The sequence below is a fragment of the Neoarius graeffei genome, chromosome 13 (genome assembly GCF_027579695.1).
Source record: "Neoarius graeffei isolate fNeoGra1 chromosome 13, fNeoGra1.pri, whole genome shotgun sequence".
Classification (NCBI taxonomy): Eukaryota; Metazoa; Chordata; class Actinopteri; order Siluriformes; family Ariidae; genus Neoarius; species Neoarius graeffei.
Genome location: NC_083581.1, coordinates 63943439 through 63960743, shown reverse-complemented (window position 1 = coordinate 63960743; position 17305 = coordinate 63943439). Strand labels below are relative to the sequence as shown.

Below are 17305 nucleotides of genomic sequence, written 5' to 3'. Positions count from 1 at the left end.
GTTTGAGGTTGTGGACAGGTGTCTTTTATACTGATAACGAGTTCAAACAGGTGCCATTAATACAGGTAACGAGTGGAGGACAGAGGAGCCTATTAAAGAAGAAGTTACAGGTTTGTGAGAGCCAGAAATCTTGCTTGTTTGTAGGTGACCAAATACTTATTTTACTGAGGAATTTACCAATTAATTCATTAAAAATCCTACAGTGTGATTTCCTGGATTCTTTCCCCCCATTCTGTCTCTCATAGTTGAAGTGTACCTATGATGAAAATTACAGGCCTCTCTCATCTTTTTAAGTGGGAGAACTTGCACAATTGGTGGCTGACTAAATACTTTTTTGCCCCACTGTATATAATATGGACATGTGTGTTTAACTGGGAAATACAGTACACCACTCTTATTTATCATCCGGGACATGGAGAACCAAAACCGTGACATAAATCTCTATATGTCAATCGTGAGGAAATCAATGAATCGTTTTGATAAATGTGGGGACTTTTTGTTTGTGAATACTGTATGTCGATATACTGTAATAAAAAGAAAATCACATGTTGGCTTGAAGATATGAAGTTTAACTTCTTGTGTTGAAAAACTCATATTTTTCATATGAAATACATCACGTACTTGAGTGACATATTTAAATAATACTGGCTGTCTTTGAGTGGTATATCAGATATATTTCATTCAGCTAGCACGATATTGAACAAGTTGAAGACGAGTTGAATATCATGCTAGCTGAATAGAATAAATCTGATATACCATGAAAAAAAAGCCAGCCAATATAATTATTATTATTATACCATACATACACACTCTCTTCATATCAGCATTCTCGAAGGCCAATGCGAGCTTACCTGCGACTCGGCGCCGTCAGTGCAGCAGTGAAGTAACCTTCCAGCCCGTGTAGTGTCCGTTGTAGTGTTAGCGAATTCTAATAAAGCAGTCAAGTCAGTGCTATCGAGAGTACGGTAAGTAGCACAGGCTAATGAACAAGAAACTAAGATTTCTGTCTCCAGACTCTTCTTCTTCTGCATGCTCGCTACAGTATTTTTCACTCAGACTTAAGTATTCATTTCCCTGTGTAATTTACTTAGTGTTAATTTTAAAATCAACATCGACAACTACACACAACAGAGTGACCTGGCAGCCTGCCGCTAATCCCTTGCACAATCCTTTGCCCTGTTGCTTTTTTTGGTGTCTGGCTAAGTTTTGGCTGAGCTGAAGTCCCAGCTCTAATAGTAAAGGTTCGCCACTGACATACACACGCTCTCTCTTCCAGTTTTTTGATGTCCATTGCTATGCTTTTCTCTTGTAAATATGCATGAAGAATATCTAATGAGGTTTTGGCAGCCTTTTGGGTGTTTATCTTTCCTGGTGAATGCAGAAATGGTTCTGCGCATGCACAACAGGAAACTTTGTCATTGGAGATTCGCATCAGCTTCAATGTGTAACGTCATGCTGTGTTGACAACCATGCAATATCGTCAACCATATTCAACGCTCATTCTCCATTGGGTAGAGTGACGTAATACACATAGGACAAGCGATATGCTAACAATATTGCATGCTATTGAACCAAATGTATGAAACCGGCTAGAAGGGAATAGAACACGTGTTTTTATTCCATCGAAATAAAGTGTCCTGTATGTATAATAACTCCTGATTTTCACTCTGATGATCACTCCCAGTGTTTTCCCGCTGACTGGTCAAAATGGCGAACCGGTTTAAAATTAAAATTCTTTTGATTAACTTGCAGGTGGGTGGGTGGGGGGTTTCTGTCTATGTGTCCATATAATATAAAGAATGTTACATGGTGGCACGAAGATATAAAGTTCGCGTCGCTCATTCATGAATATGTTCACCGCTCGAAGATAAACTCCATATCTTCACGCAGCTGTGTAATATCCTCTATGTATACAGAGTACAATGACAAACACAGAGGTTGCGCTTTTGTGGGGAAGCTAGTATGAAGTGTCGGAAAGAGGTATGATAAAAAGAGAGTGTAACCCTCAAACAGGTGAGCAGATCAAAAAGCGTTGGTCTTGTCCACGGGCGCAGATAGAGGGGGGGACGGGGGGATTCGTCCCACCCAGATTTAAATTCACCTCGTTCGGTCCCCCCCCACTTATAGGGAGGAAAAAACACCTATGCTGCCTTTCTTTGCATAAGGCAAACCTCACGGAAAAATCAAAAGACTAATTACCATTCGGTTTATTGAGGTGTGCAGCAGTACATACATAGTTGCAACTGCGCAGACTACACAGGTTGCGAGCTCGAGCTTGGTTGCTATGGTTACCCACAACAAGTTTGACAGGCATATTGGGGACAGCTCCTCCTAGTTCAGGACCCCAACACGGCATGATGAAGGGTGCCAAAAGGCAGAAAACGATTGCATCGTTTTTTCAAAAAAAAAAAAAGACTGTAAGTAAACTGTGCCTTACTTTATCATATCACCTTGCAATTTTTTGATAGTCTGTTCAAAGTAATGTCGTAGTGAAAATAAAATCGTACGGAGTAGAGATGCCTTTCTGGTAGCCTCCTTCTTTCGGTGGTAGCCTGTAGATACAGTGCTAGGAAGGCAGTTTTAATGTTTAATCTGGCGTTCCCTGCCATAATTTCAGCGAGCATATTGTTTCATAAGGAAACTTTGCGAAGAGTTGTTGACTGACTGCCGCTCACGCAACACACAGGCATAGTTAGAAAGTCAGGATGCACTGGTTTACACTTTACACACACACACACACACACACACACACACACACACACACGTAGCCCAGCCTCTCGCTATGTTTAACAGTTGGAACTTAGCGGTTTTAAAACTAGTTTTGCAGTTTTGCAATTTCTGTGTGTGATGATAATGTGTAAACTTTGGATTTCCATAGGCTATGTTAAAATGTTATCATTGTCCTGGCCTGCAGGTAGTTCCTGGTGATGGCAGTGAGGGAGGTGAAATAACATGTATACACACTACCGTTCAAAAGTTTGGGGTCACCCAGACAATTTTGTGTTTTCCATGAAAAGTCACACTTTTATTTACCACCATAAGTTGTAAAATGAATAGAAAATATAGTCAAGACATTTTTCTGGCCATTTTGAGCATTTAATCGACCCCACAAATGTGATGCTCCAGAAACTCAATCTGCTCAAAGGAAGGTCAGTTTTATAGCTTCTCTAAAGAGCTCAACTGTTTTCAGCTGTGCTAACATGATTGTACAAGGGTTTTCTAATCATCCATTAGCCTTCTGAGGCAATGAGCAAACACATTGTACCATTAGAACACTGGAGTGAGAGTTGCTGGAAATGGGCCTCTATACACCTATGGAGATATTGCACCAAAAACCAGACATTTGCAGCTAGAATAGTCATTTACCACATTAGCAATGTATAGAGTGCATTTCTGATTAGTTTAAAGTGATCTTCATTGAAAAGAACAGTGCTTTTCTTTCAAAAATAAGGAAATTTCAAAGTGACCCCAAACTTTTGAACGGTAGTGTGTATATATATATATATATATATATATATATATATATATATATATATATATATATACGCACACATACATATATACACAAAATGGAATAATTTGCTGACAGCTCAGTCCCCCCCAGTTCAAAAATCCTATCTGCGCCCCGGTCTTGTCTGTGGGATACACTCTGACAACACGAGAGTGAGCATGCTATTCTTCTCCCCTAGACACATTCCACGTTTGAAAACCCTTGGCTCACATTTTCTCAGAGTCTAGCAGTGCCAACCTGCCTAAAGATGCACTCTGTGCATCCTGCAGTTCATCTCCTTCGCCTATTTTTCTTACTCCCTTCCTCTTTAATCTGTTTGTGAGCCACGGAATAGGAGGATCTACTGGGTTAATTTCATGCGCCTTACAGCTGAATAAGTAAATAAATAATCAGGAATGAAAGAGGGGGGTTTAAAAAGAGGCTCTTGATGTGCGGGTTACTGGGGGATAATGTATTCTAGCTGCGGGGTGACTGCAGCACCTGCTCCGTTGCTTTGGAATAGAGATGTACATGGGGTTGGGTTGGGGTGGAGGGGGGGTTGCTGCTCAATGCACAAACACACTTGAACTTGTGAAGATTTTTCAACAAGATACTTCAATAATTCAGTTCTATCAATGTTTTCACATTTCTGTGCTCTCTGCCAGTTCTGTCAGTCTTTGACACTCATTTAAATGGGTCACACAGTCTGCGAGAGATACCCAATACAGGCCCGAGTTTGAGCACCAACTATGGGATAAATCTGCATTACACGACAGTGATGATAAATTCACAAATCTGACAGGTTAGAAGGGTGATTCATTTTCTATAACAGCAGCTCTAACAGAGTAAAAAGATGCTTATTGACTTCCACCGTAGTCCTACTACTATTGTATCGACCATCATAAATGGCACGGCTATGGAGACAGTAAGCAAGTACAAGGATTTGTGCACTATCTTAGATGATAAATTGACCTTCGATGCCAACACTGATTCCATCTGTAAAATGGCCAATCAAAGACTGTTTTTTTTTTGAGGAAGTTGAAGGGATTTAATGTTGATAGATCACTTCTTAGGATTTTTTATTCATCTTTTATGGAGTCAGTTTTAACTTTTGCTATGATCTGTTGGTTTGGTAACCTAAGTGTGATGAATAAAAACAAGCTTGGAAAAAATTGTTCATATCTGTCAGAAGATCACTGGCATTAACCTCAGCAGCATTGGGGATGTGTAGGAGGTCAGAGTCACACAGAGGGCAATGGCAATTTTGGCAGATATTAATCACCCACTTCAATCTGAGTTTTACCTCCTGCCATCAGGGAGGAGGTATACTTTTCTTAAGCGGGCCAGGTCTAACAGATACAGTGGTGCTTGAAAGTTTGTGAACCCTTTAGAATTTTCTATATTTCTGCATAAATATGACCTAAAACATCATCAGATTTTCACACAAGTCCTAAAAGTAGATAAAGAGAACCCAGTTAAACAAATGAGACAAAAATATTATACTTGGTCATTTATTTATTGAGGAAAATGATTCAATGTTACATATCTGTGAGTGGCAAAAGTATGTGAACCTTTGCTTTCAGTATCTGGTGTGACCCCCTTGTGCAGCAATAACTGCAACTAAACGTTTCCGGTAACTGTTGATCAGTCCTGCACACCGGCTTGGAGGAATTTTAGCCCATTCCTCCATACAGAACAGCTTCAACTCTGGGATGTTGGTGGGTTTCCTCACATGAACTGCTCGCTTCAGGTCTTTCCACAACATTTCGATTGGTTTAAGGTCAGGACTTTGACTTGGCCATTCCAAAACATTAACTGTATTCTTCTTTAACCATTCTTTGGTAGAACGACTTGTGTGCTTAAGGTTGTTGTCTTGCTGCATGACCCACCTTCTCTTGTGATTCAGTTCAGGGACAGATGTCCTGACATTTTCCTTTAGAATTTGCTGGTATAATTCAGAATTCGTTGTTCCATCAATGATGGCAAGCCACCCTGGCCCAGATGCAGCAAAACAGGCCCAAACCATGATTCTACCACCACCATGTTTCACAGATGGGATAAGGTTCTTATGCTGGAATGCAGTGTTTTCCTTTCTCCAAACACTTCTCATTTAAACCAAAAAGTTCTATTTTAGTCTCATCCATCCACAAAACATTTTTCCAATAGCCTTCTGGTTTGTCCACGTGATCTTCAGCAAACTGCAGACGAGCAGGAATGTTCTTTTTGGAGAGCTGTGGCTTTCTCCTTGCAATCCTGCCATGCACACCATTGTTGTTCAGTGTTCTCCTGATGGTGGACTCATGAACATTAACATTAGCCAATGTGAGAGAGGCCTTCAGTTACTTAGAAGTTACCCTGGGGTCCTTTGTGACCTCGTTGACTATTACACACCTTGCTCTTGGAGTGATCTTTGTTGGTCGACCACTCCTGGGGAGGGTAACAATGGTCTTGAATTTCCTCCATTTGTACACAATCTGTCTGACTGTGGATTGGTGGAGTCCAAACTCTTTCGAGATGGTTTTGTAACCTTTTCCAGCCTGATGAGCATCAACAACACTTTTTTTTTGAGGTCCTCAGAAATCTCCTTTGTTCGTGCCATGATACACTTCCACAAATGTGCGTTATGAAGATCAGACTTTGATACATCCCTGTTCTTTAAATAAAACAGGGTGCCCACTCACACCTGATTGTCATCCCATTGATTGAAAACACCTGGCTCGAATTTCACCTTCAAATTAACTGCTAATCCGAGAGGTTCACATACTTTTGCCACTCACAGATATGTAATATTGGATCATTTTCCTCAATAAATAAATGACCAAGTATAATATTTTTATCTCATTTGTTTCACTGGGTTCTCTTTATCTACTTTTAGGACTTGTGTGAAAATCTGATGATGTTTTAGGTCATATTTATGCAGAAATATAGAACATTCTAAAGGGCTCACAAACTTTCAAGCACCACTGTACTTGAAATCATTTGTCCCAGCAGCTGTTGGGTTCCTTAATAAGCTTTAGGTCATTTTGTTATTTTTGTGCCTGTATAAATTCCTTGATATATTCTTGAATATACAGTATTGTTACCTTACATTTTTGGTATCTGTATTTATGTCTATGTTTACTATCTTCTGTGTCATGTTTTATGTGCTTGAGTGTATATTTGTGTTGGCTACTTGTTGTGAATCAAATTGCCCTAGGGGACATTAAAAATAATCCAAATCCAATCTGACAGCAGTGCCAACATGTCTGGCAGATACTCCACATCTAATAATCTCATACTAAATCGATTTTAACAAAGAATAAATTGTTATAAACAAAGGAAACTCGATAATTGTTGGTGTGATGTAATCTTCAGGAAAGAAATGTTTATTTAAGATTTTTTCTCCAGTGCCAGTGCTTTGCTACACTCAGAGGTATTCCTTCAGGAAAGTCTTCAAGATGAAGGGCTTTGATCGTTCTGTAACACGACAAGCTTGACTTCAAGAGAGTTTAAAAAAAAACAAAAACGAAAGAATGGTGAGGGAAAAAACTTTTGTAGTCGCTATAACATTAGTGATAAGAACTAACTTGTTTCCCAAAGGTTCCATAACATGAAATGGAGCTATAAATGGATAAAAACTGCATTGTCTCATGTTGAGGCATAAAACACTTTATGATGTGTGGCCATTGGAAAATAATCAACTGGCTGGTTAACAGGCTACAGCACACCACGCTATCACTAACTGTTTTCTTATAAAAAGCACACCCTATTGTGGTTTTTTTTTCCCCTCATCAAAACATTCCCGTGTAGGGTTTGGCCAAGGATGGCTCACATGACAAAATAGTTCCATCATTGATTAAGCAATGTATCTTCTCATCTCATCTCATTATCTCTAGCCGCTTTATCCTGTTCTACAGGGTCGCAGGCAAGCTGGAGCCTATCCCAGCTGACTACAGGCGAAAGGCGGGGTACACCCTGGACAAGTCGCCAGGTCATCACAGGGCTGACACATAGACACAGACAACCATTCACACTCACATTCACACCTACGGTCAATTTAGAGTCACCAGTTAACCTAACCTGCATGTCTTTGAACTGTGGGGGAAACCGGAGCACCCGGAGGAAACCCACGCAGACACGGGGAGAACATGCAAACTCCACACAGAAAGGCCCTCGCCGGCCCCGGGGCTCGAACCCGGACCTTCTTGCTGTGAGGCGACAGCGCTAACCACTACACCACCGTGCCGCCCAATGTATCTTGTGATGTCAAAAAAAAAAAAAAAAAGGATATGGTCGGAGTCAGTCATGGTATATTCTGGATATACCATGAACTGATGTCACAAATTCAAGCTATGTGGCCGACTCGAGTCACAGCTGTGGCTCCACGAGCATTTCTGTGTGTATCATGATCCTGCCTAGCGAGGCAGGCGATAGCACGGTACACTGCGCATGCGCAGGTTGAAAGTCGCTCCGACGTAAACAACAAACATGGCTGCCTCTAGTGAGTTTATGCCGAGATTCGATCTTAACACTTTTAGTTTGGAACTTTTTGATGAGGGATGTAAATCTAATATACCATGCACTGAGAGGCTCTGAGGCGACTGGCTGCACCCCTCACAAAATAATACTATGCCAGTCACCTCAGAGAATCCATAATTTCAACCAGAGCCTCTAAGCGCATGGTATATTTGATTATTATTCTATCCACATTCACTGGATATAAGCAATTGCGTGCTCTGATTGGCTACTCTGCTACTAGGCTATCAGCTCATATACCGTGAGTAGAGAAAAACAAAATGGCGGCGCGTGTTGCTGAACCAACCAAGGACGAAATAAAAACTCTACTCGAAAACAAAACCTCAAAAAATGCAAAAAAAAAAAAGCAACAAAATATGGAATGAAAGTATTTGATGGTAAGAAATTATCTTTTTTATTTTTCAAGAATTATTATCGTATTTTTCACAAATTGCTCCTGTCATTTCGGCAGTTTGTTTACATTCTTCATCTTTAAGCATTCAAATTTGTTGAATTTTTTTTAAGACTGTTTCAAAAGCTCAGAGAAGTTTGAAAATTACAGAACTGAAATGTCCAAGGAAGAATTAAATAAATGTCTAAAGCTATTCTATACCTCGGCACGGCAGCAAGACGGCATTTTCTACAAAAAACAACACTAAAATCAATTCGTGCAGCCATCGATAGGTTTTTGAGAAGTCCGCCTAAGCGGAAATGATTTTGTTGGACATTTTGTATAAAGTTTTTATTTATTGAATTTGCAAAAAATAAAAATAAAAATGCTCTTTTTCTCAAAAGCCAGTGAATAAAACAGAATAGAATAAAACAGTTATTCCACTCAATCTCGTCGTACATGACTTATAGCCATGAGCTCATGTAGGGCTGCTCGATATTGGAAAAAATCAATATCACGATTTTTTCAGTAAATATCGATATCGCGATTTTTAAAACGATATTTTTACACCTTTTTTTAAAGCCCTGATCATCAACACCTGAGGCACCGGGCCACATTTTTATAGTACAGGCCTCATAGGCTACCTGTCAACCCTTCCTGTTGTACCCTGAAACGCCTTTTACTTAAACTATTTACTGTGCAAGCGCGTACTTTGCATAGGTCCTATAGCCTGCACAAGGCTCACGTTCTCCTCACTCAACATTTCCGATCACAGAGGATGGAGCCAGCGCTGGTATTACCAGTGATTACTGCGTAACGTCCACACTGGCTCGTAGCCAGCCAAGGATAAAATCTCTCTCTCACACACACACACTACAACGTAAGCTTGTGTGTTGTTAAGACACCAACATTAAACACGCACACACACGGACTGGCCATTGGGAGTAGCGGGAGTTTGTGGGCCGGCGGAGAAAAAAAAAAAAAAAAAGTTGCGCGCTGGCCTTTAATATGATAAGCAATGTTAACAGTTTCTTTAAGAAACTGTTAACATTGCTTATCATATTAAAGGCCAGCGTGCAACTGTAATAAACAATGTTAACAGTTTCTTAAAGAAACTGTTAACATTGCTTATCATATTAAAGGCCAGCGTGCAACTGTAATAAACAATGTTAACAGTTTCTTAAAGAAACTGTTAACATTGCTTATCATATTAAAGGCCAGCGCGCAACTGTTTTGTTTTTTTCTCCGCCAGCCCACACTGAACCACCGGGAAAACTCCCGCTACTCCCGATGGCCAGTCCGTGTGTGAACACGCACAATATAGAGACAAGCCCTTAAGAATTAACATACATGAAAATAGCTCAGCAGCATGTAAACATTCCCTGAAAGTGTAGGTGGCACTGCGGCTAGATGCTACGTGAAATGGCACAAGGCAAACACCATGCTTCGCTCAGTCAACAGACAAAATCCACGAACCCAGTAGTCCTCCTACTACTGTGGGTTAGTGTTCTGTGGCCAAAAACACCCTATGCACAGTCATTCCAAAACATCCCCACTAGTTGCAGGTTATGTCTCAAATACAGATATGCGTTGTGGATTAAGCGATCTATTTTCAAGCATCAGGCTTCTCTTCCTTCATCTTCCAAATGTGGACTCCGCTATCTTTTTGGCATGTCAGCATTGAAATACCATTTGCAGAGATATTTCACTCGCCATTAAGAAAAGTAAAAGCAACACATGATTAGGGCTACATGATTAGCAGGGGGACACCGTTTTAAGCGCACGGAATTTTAAAAACAATGCAATTACATCTGAGTCCGTCTACATCGCGCAATAAACCCGTCCTTAGCAGAACCTACTTCAAAGCATGATGCTAGCTGCAGATGCACAAGTCAAAATCAAATGAACCCAAGTAAACATGCCGCGGCGGGCAACATTAATAACCAAATTGCCTTACCTTAAAACGCTGCCTTGACCACAGGACGACTCGCAATTATTCCACTTAAATCCACACGGTTTAACACATCTAACACAGCTAGCAAGCTGGATATGTGCTAATATTGTTGTGCTTGTTTTCTTCCGTAGATGCCATTTTTACATTACCCAGTCCCACATCCAAAAATATGACGTAAATATATGTTAATTGTATTATTATAACTATTAGCAAGCAAATCAAACAACATATTAAGAAATCAATATATCAAATCACCCGACACGCATGAAAACAGAAGAACTGATTTTTTACTGTTGTGGAGATATCGCGGGAGTAGAATGGATGACGTATGCAAGGCTACGGTGTGCCTTAGGGGACAGAAGGGTTCGTTTTACCTTACTGTCACGTCAATGTTATTGTTGTTTTATTGCCATTGTAGAAATATTGTGCACGTCCCTTTCGACAAATGACAAAAAATCGTTTCATATCGATATTATGAATTTTGATATCGTTTGACACCAATATCGATATCGTGATAAAAATACGATATATTGCACAGCTCTAAGCTCATGTATGACTCAATTTCGTGGAATAACTTAATTATTCCATTCATCTACAATGGTTATTTCCCAGTATGGATCCAGAGTCATTCACTTTATACTTAATAAATCCTCCAAAGGACAGTGATCTTCCCAGATTAAAAGCAAACACTGAGGCAGCAGTAAGACTCAGATGTAAGTCATATTCTTATTCCATAAATGACCAGTCAACGATAGCTCAAAACAAACAGTATCGAGACACACTGTTTAAATATTCAAACCGAAGGAGAACCAGTAAATAATTTCTCTGAGGCAGACTTTTAGATGAGTTTCACTCAGAAGCTTGTAGTCTTATGACACCATAAATGGTGTTTTCTTGAACTTGGTTTCAGACCCGAGGCTCTCTGCACTGACAGTTCTGTTTGCTTCATTCCAGAAAACCTAGCCAAAGGACTGGGGATCGTTAGAAGATTGCTTTCGCACTTGTTCATCAGTTTGTTGAAAATGAATCAGAGTTAAATTCGTAGGCTTGGCTGGTTTCAAATTGCGCATATTTTAGCAAACCATAAGGCAAAAAACATTTGTTAAAGCGTGTGTGGGACGAGGTGAGAGTAAATCAGCAAATATAGATATTTAAGCAGTGCCTAAAAGCTGAGCTCCTGATGAGTGTATGAGTAAGATATTAGCAATGGCACAAAATCGACCTGAATAGAGTAATAATATTATAGCATATGAACCATCGAATAGTGTAGTGTAATGTATTCCGTATCAGTAAATTACTGCATTGTCTTTTGACCGTGATACCAATAATGAGATACGCATCACAGTTACGAGACATATTTATTCCTTTCTTTGACACTGCATACCATGTGCCAGAAACAACACCACAACATTTATTATGGTGTGACTCCGCTGGGTGCCTGGTGGACAGCAGTGAACCAGTGCTTTCACTTTACAGCATTACTATATAGTTATGATCCAATATTATCAGACATAAAAACTAATCAATATCAGTCCTCGGTAGGTTTAAATGATTTAAAACTAAGGAAAGATGCTTATATGATTGCTATTGAACTATGCAGTAATTATGTTTATACGAGCATGCAGTGTAAGAAATTGCTCAGGTAAAAAAAAAAAACGCACACATTGCAAAAATACATTGCCCGCTATGGAAAAAAACCAAACAAACACACAGACATATATATATATATATATATGGGCGGCACGGTGGTGTAGTGGTTAGCGCTGTCGCCTCACAGCAAGAAGGTCCAGGTTCGAGCCCCGTGGCCGGCGAGGGCCTTTCTGTGCAGAGTTTGCATGTTCTCACCGTGTCCTCGTGGGTTTCCTCCGGGTGCTCCGGTTTCCCCCACAGTCCAAAGACATGCAGGTTAGGTTAACTGGTGACTCTAAATTGACCGTAGGTGTGAATGTGAGTGTGAATGGTTGTCTGTGTCTATGTGTCAGCCCTGTGATGACCTGGCGACTTGTCCAGGGTGTACCCCGCCTTTCACCCGTAGTCAGCTGGGATAGGCTCCAGCTTGCCTGCGACCCTGTAGAACAGGATAAAGCGGCTAGAGATTAAAAATAAGTGCTGGATAAAAACCCATCTATCTTATGTAAATAAAAAGATACAAATTTCATTGTCTGGTGGTCAAGTGTTTGAGATACGTTGCCTTGCACTTACGATGGGTATCATGAGGTGGGACACGTACGGTACGTCGTTTGTATGTACAGACACCATATGGACGCAAAAGCCATCAAAAATCACGTTGGTGCATTACCATATTATATTAAGTATGGGGCTTTGCGCCGTGCACTTTGCACGCAGGGAGCTCTGCTCTAAGCAAAGTATCTCTCGAGAGCGATTTCTACCGTACCTCAGCAGTCAGCATTAAGGAGGTAAAGGGAAATGAAAACACCCTGTGAAGATCTCTGGAGCAATCTGCATCATGTGTGAAAATTATGCATTTGTGTCGTTGGGTGTTGAACATCATGTCACTTCCTGTATTCAGTGTTCAGTGCAGTGGAGAAAGTATACAGACACGATACAGAGATACAGAGTCAAGAAGGTGCAGTATATAAATATATAAAAAAAAGGAAAGAAACTAAAACTAAATCAATAACGTCAGTAAGATCATAGTGAGATAAATTTATTGTCTTCTATTTTGAAAAAAAAAAAACCCAAACTGCAAACACAGCACTAGTAATGTATCACGTTATTAATCATTTCACAGTTGATACTGCGATGAAGACTCCCTTTACAATACAAGCTCAAAAACTCAAAATGAATGCCGTGTATTCAGACTGAGGGTGATTAATAAATATTACATAATTCAAAATGCTCACAATCTATAGGTGAATGCAGAGAAAGAGAAAGACTAAGGAGAGAAGAAATGTACGGTATAACAGGATGTAAAGGTGCCTTACCCAGCCAAAGGGCACCGTCTGTATCCAGCTGAGTGGCAGCCAGAGGTGAGGAGCCCGTCACTGCTGCCTCATTGCCGACTTGCAGAGATCCATCCCTCAGTGCTCTAATCAAAGAGAGAGAGAAGGTCATGTACAGTACAATCCCAGCTAACTGACTTAAACTTATTCTTTTGCTCAAATTGCAGCACACCTGCTGGCTTTAATGCGGATCCAGTGATTAGTGTTGACCCGCACTGATGATCGCAAGACTACTGGTTTGGAGCCGAGGTCATAGGTCATCTGGACACGTCCATCCACGATGGCCAGCGCAATGTAGTCAGAGCGCTCCATACCCTTCCCACTCCACAGGAGGAGGCCGTGAGTGGCCTCGGTTTTGATGCTCAGCTCAAACTTGTTCACCAGCAAGGCCTTCTCACTACACCAGGGAGGGAAAAAAAAAAGAGATCAGTGCATGTAACAGATGTGTCCTATTCATAAGAGCTCCTGTGCTTCAATCATCCTCTGAGGACGCTTGTAAGGCTCTGAACATGAAACGTTATGATGAAATGATTTTATTTTAAATATATCATATCTCATCTCATTATCTCTAGCCGCTTTATCCTGTTCTACAGGGTCGCAGGCAAGCTGGAGCCTATCCCAGCTGACTACGGGTGAAAGGCGGGGTACATCCTGGACAAGTCGCCAGGTCATCACAGGGCTGACACATAGACACAGACAACCATTCACACTCACATTCACACCTACGGTCAATTTAGAGCCACCAGTTAACCTAACCTGAATGTCTTTGGACTGTGGGGGAAACCGGAGCACCCGGAGGAAACCCACGCGGACACGGGGAGAACATGCAAACTCCGCACAGAAAGGCCCTCGCCGGCCCCGGGGCTCGAACCTGGACCTTCTTGCTGTGAGGCGACAGCGCTAACCACTACACCACCGTGCCGCCTATTTTAAATATATATTATTTCTTTCTTGCCAGTGTGTGCACAGACACAAAATAATGAAACAATGTTCAAGGTAGTGAGTTTTGATAAAGAATTACGGAAAAACTCAAATTTGGGCTTATCGATACTAATGAACACGTAGACATTTGACCAGGAATAAGAACTAACAAGATAAAGAAGGGCAGATTTAAGTTCTGGTTGTTGTTTTCTGCTGTACAATTAAATATTATTCCATCCACATTCACTGGACACGAGCAATCGAGTGCTCTGATTGGCTACTCCACTACTAGGCTATCAGCTCATATACCATGAGTAGAGAAAAACAAAATGGCGTCGCGTGTTGCTGAACCAACCGAGGACGAAATAAAAACTCTACTCGAAAACAAAACCCCCCAAAATAAAAAAAAGCAACAAAAATGGAATGAAAGCATTTGACGGTAAGAACGTGTGTTTTTTTATTTTTCAAGAATTATCATTATTATAGCATTTTTCACAAATTGCTCCTGTCATTTCGCCAGTTTGTTCATATTCTAAGCGGAAATGATTTTGTCGGACATTTTGTACAAAGTTTTTATTTATCGAATTTGCAAAAAATAAAAATAAATATGCTCTGTTTCTCAAAATCCAGTGAATGTGGATAAAATAAAACAGTTATTCCACTCAATCTCGTCGTACATGGCTTGCAGCTATGTGTCTCGTCGGCTATCAGCTCATGTACGACGAGATTGAGTGGAATAACTGTTAAAAATTGTGTACATGAACAGCAGGCTGGAAATCGCCTGCGTTCATTTTCTATTTGATGGTTTGATCGTCAGTTTTTAGATTCGTTTTAGGTGATAATGCCACCTAGTGTTAAAACTACATAAACATAAAAAATCTGGTAGAGTACCCCATTATTGCTTCAGTCCATTTCAGAAATGATGCTAGGTTGAGTCTCTGCTCTAAGGCTGTGCTGTTAATTGAGCAACAGACTGCATTAATTCGACTAGCCTGATAGAGGTCCTGCACTAATTATGTAAACAACTTGTGGCTGGACCTTCATAAGGTCCTCATAAGGTCTACACGATCATAAGGTAAGACCTGATAAGGTCTACCTACTGGTTCCATGTGGGACGGCAAGCTAATGAGTGAGTGTGTGGGAGAGGAGATTGTGTAGTCAAATCCCGAGGGGTCTTCATGGTTCATCAGTAAACTAGGGCACTCTCTCTGCGGGAGGGGGATGTTGGAGCGTGAACACCGGAATGAGAGATAGAACTGGTGACACACTTTTGGTTAACTTAAGACGTTTTACTTCATTCTGTGCTGTCCCCCAGAGTGATTCCCTTCTTGCAGAGTGGGGAGAAGGAAGGATGCCCATATTAGCTACTCTCTGATCTCTGGTTTTGATCTGTTCAGTTGTTGCACACTTCAGTAGGGAGGTGGAAGGATGAACCACCTCCTCCTGTCATCCTCTGGGGCAAACGTTTGAACCTCATAACTGTAGGCAGGAGGTACCGAGGGCTGTCGTTCTGGTCAGCAGGGATGTCTTCATCACCATATACACACTCCTCACACTCCCACTTCACACTCGCTTCTGATCACACACAATTCTCACTCCCTCAGCTCACATACAACACTGATGGGAACTGCTAAATATATTTAAAAAAGAAAAACAGCTCTTTGTGTAGTACTAAGAAGCCATTATTGTGAGCACAAGTGTGCATCTGAGTGCAATGGTGTGTGGGTTTGATCAAACAGGTCGCATAAAAGGAAGATATTTAACGTTTGAGGAGAAACAATGAAAAAAACATAATAAACAAGACATGAGAGAAAACGTGACACGACACGAGACAACACAAATGTAGAACAGAGTGAAACGAAACAGTGGACACAAAGACAAGTGAGGAGCATAAACAATAGCAGATAGAGCAGGTGGTGAGAGGACATGAATCTTCACACCACACGGGAGAACAGAGGCACGTTCTAGCAAACTGTGGGATCACTGCGTGTTTGCTGATGCGTCATGGCTACTGTTCCTCACAAATGGAAGATTACACGCAAGTTTTGAGATAAACGTTCTGAGATAACGACACAGCTTGGAGTTTTAGCTGCGAGTGTTTAACCTGGCGGAGGCGAACAGAGTCCAGAGTCAACCAATGTGTGCCATCTCCAATGTAGGGAGCTTTCAGGCTGTGAAGCACACTGTGTGAGAGTGTGTGTGTACACGTTATGGCTTAGTGCCAGATTAAATTAATCAAACCCATGAAGCAGAGGAGTGGGAAGGAACCAGGCTGTGCTGTTATTTTTTTCTTCTCGCCCCGCACAAGTTTCTCATCTATCGCACCACTGCCGATGTGTATCGCTATGTCAAGGCTTCCATCTTGAGAAGAACTCCTACAATTGGAAATAATGACGGAGTTGCATTTCTTTAATTAAAAGACAAAATTTCATTATGCAAATCGTGTTCGACGAGGCCATGATGGAGTAAAGATGCATAATTATTTGGTGTAATTGAATTCCTCCCTAATGAGACACATACAATGTGCTGACTGGACTCTTTCCACCAGATTTACCCACCACAGGGCTGCCAGCCAGAGCTTTAGGTCCCCTGGACCTCTCCAAACTGTTCTTTTCGTGATCCTGCTGTCATTAGGAATCAATCTAGAGCGTCGAGACAGTTCTCTGAAGTGGTGCTAAAATCAGAACCTAAATCTGCCAATGTACAAACATTGCAATAAACATGCACCAAGGGTTTCGTTAACGTTTGCGAGGTGCTTTGTGCAGTGGAGTGGTGCCTCATGTTCATTACACTTTATATTATAGGCTGAATCAGCTTAATGGTCAGAAGCTGGTTACATTATTTGGGTTTTGTGCCTGTAGGGGGCAGGGCCTCACTCAGGCTGCTAAAATGTCCTGCTTAGAAATCTCCAGAAGAAACTATGAGGTGTGTCGTTTCTTAATAAAAGGTTCAAGCTGTGGCATTTAGCCCATGTGGAGGAAAGAGGGATGAGGGCAGCATGCTAGGACGTGCAGTTCGGACAGAAGGACTCACCTCTGATCTGGTGGGGTCTCCAGAGACTCAGGGCTTAGAGGAGAAGGGGAGAAAATAAA

At 41.1% G+C, this 17305-nt stretch overlaps 1 protein-coding gene across 1 annotated transcript in view; it reads right to left on the bottom strand.

Moving 5' to 3' along the window:
• agrn (agrin) overlaps positions 1-17305 on the bottom strand; it is a 584915-nt gene that overhangs the window by 7519 nt on the left and 560091 nt on the right. The window contains exons 34-35 of the mRNA XM_060938311.1: positions 13465-13689; positions 13275-13378 (exon numbers count right to left, since the gene is read on the bottom strand). Coding sequence (XP_060794294.1) covers positions 13275-13378; positions 13465-13689 — 329 coding nt within the window. The remainder of the gene's footprint in view (positions 1-13274; positions 13379-13464; positions 13690-17305) is intronic.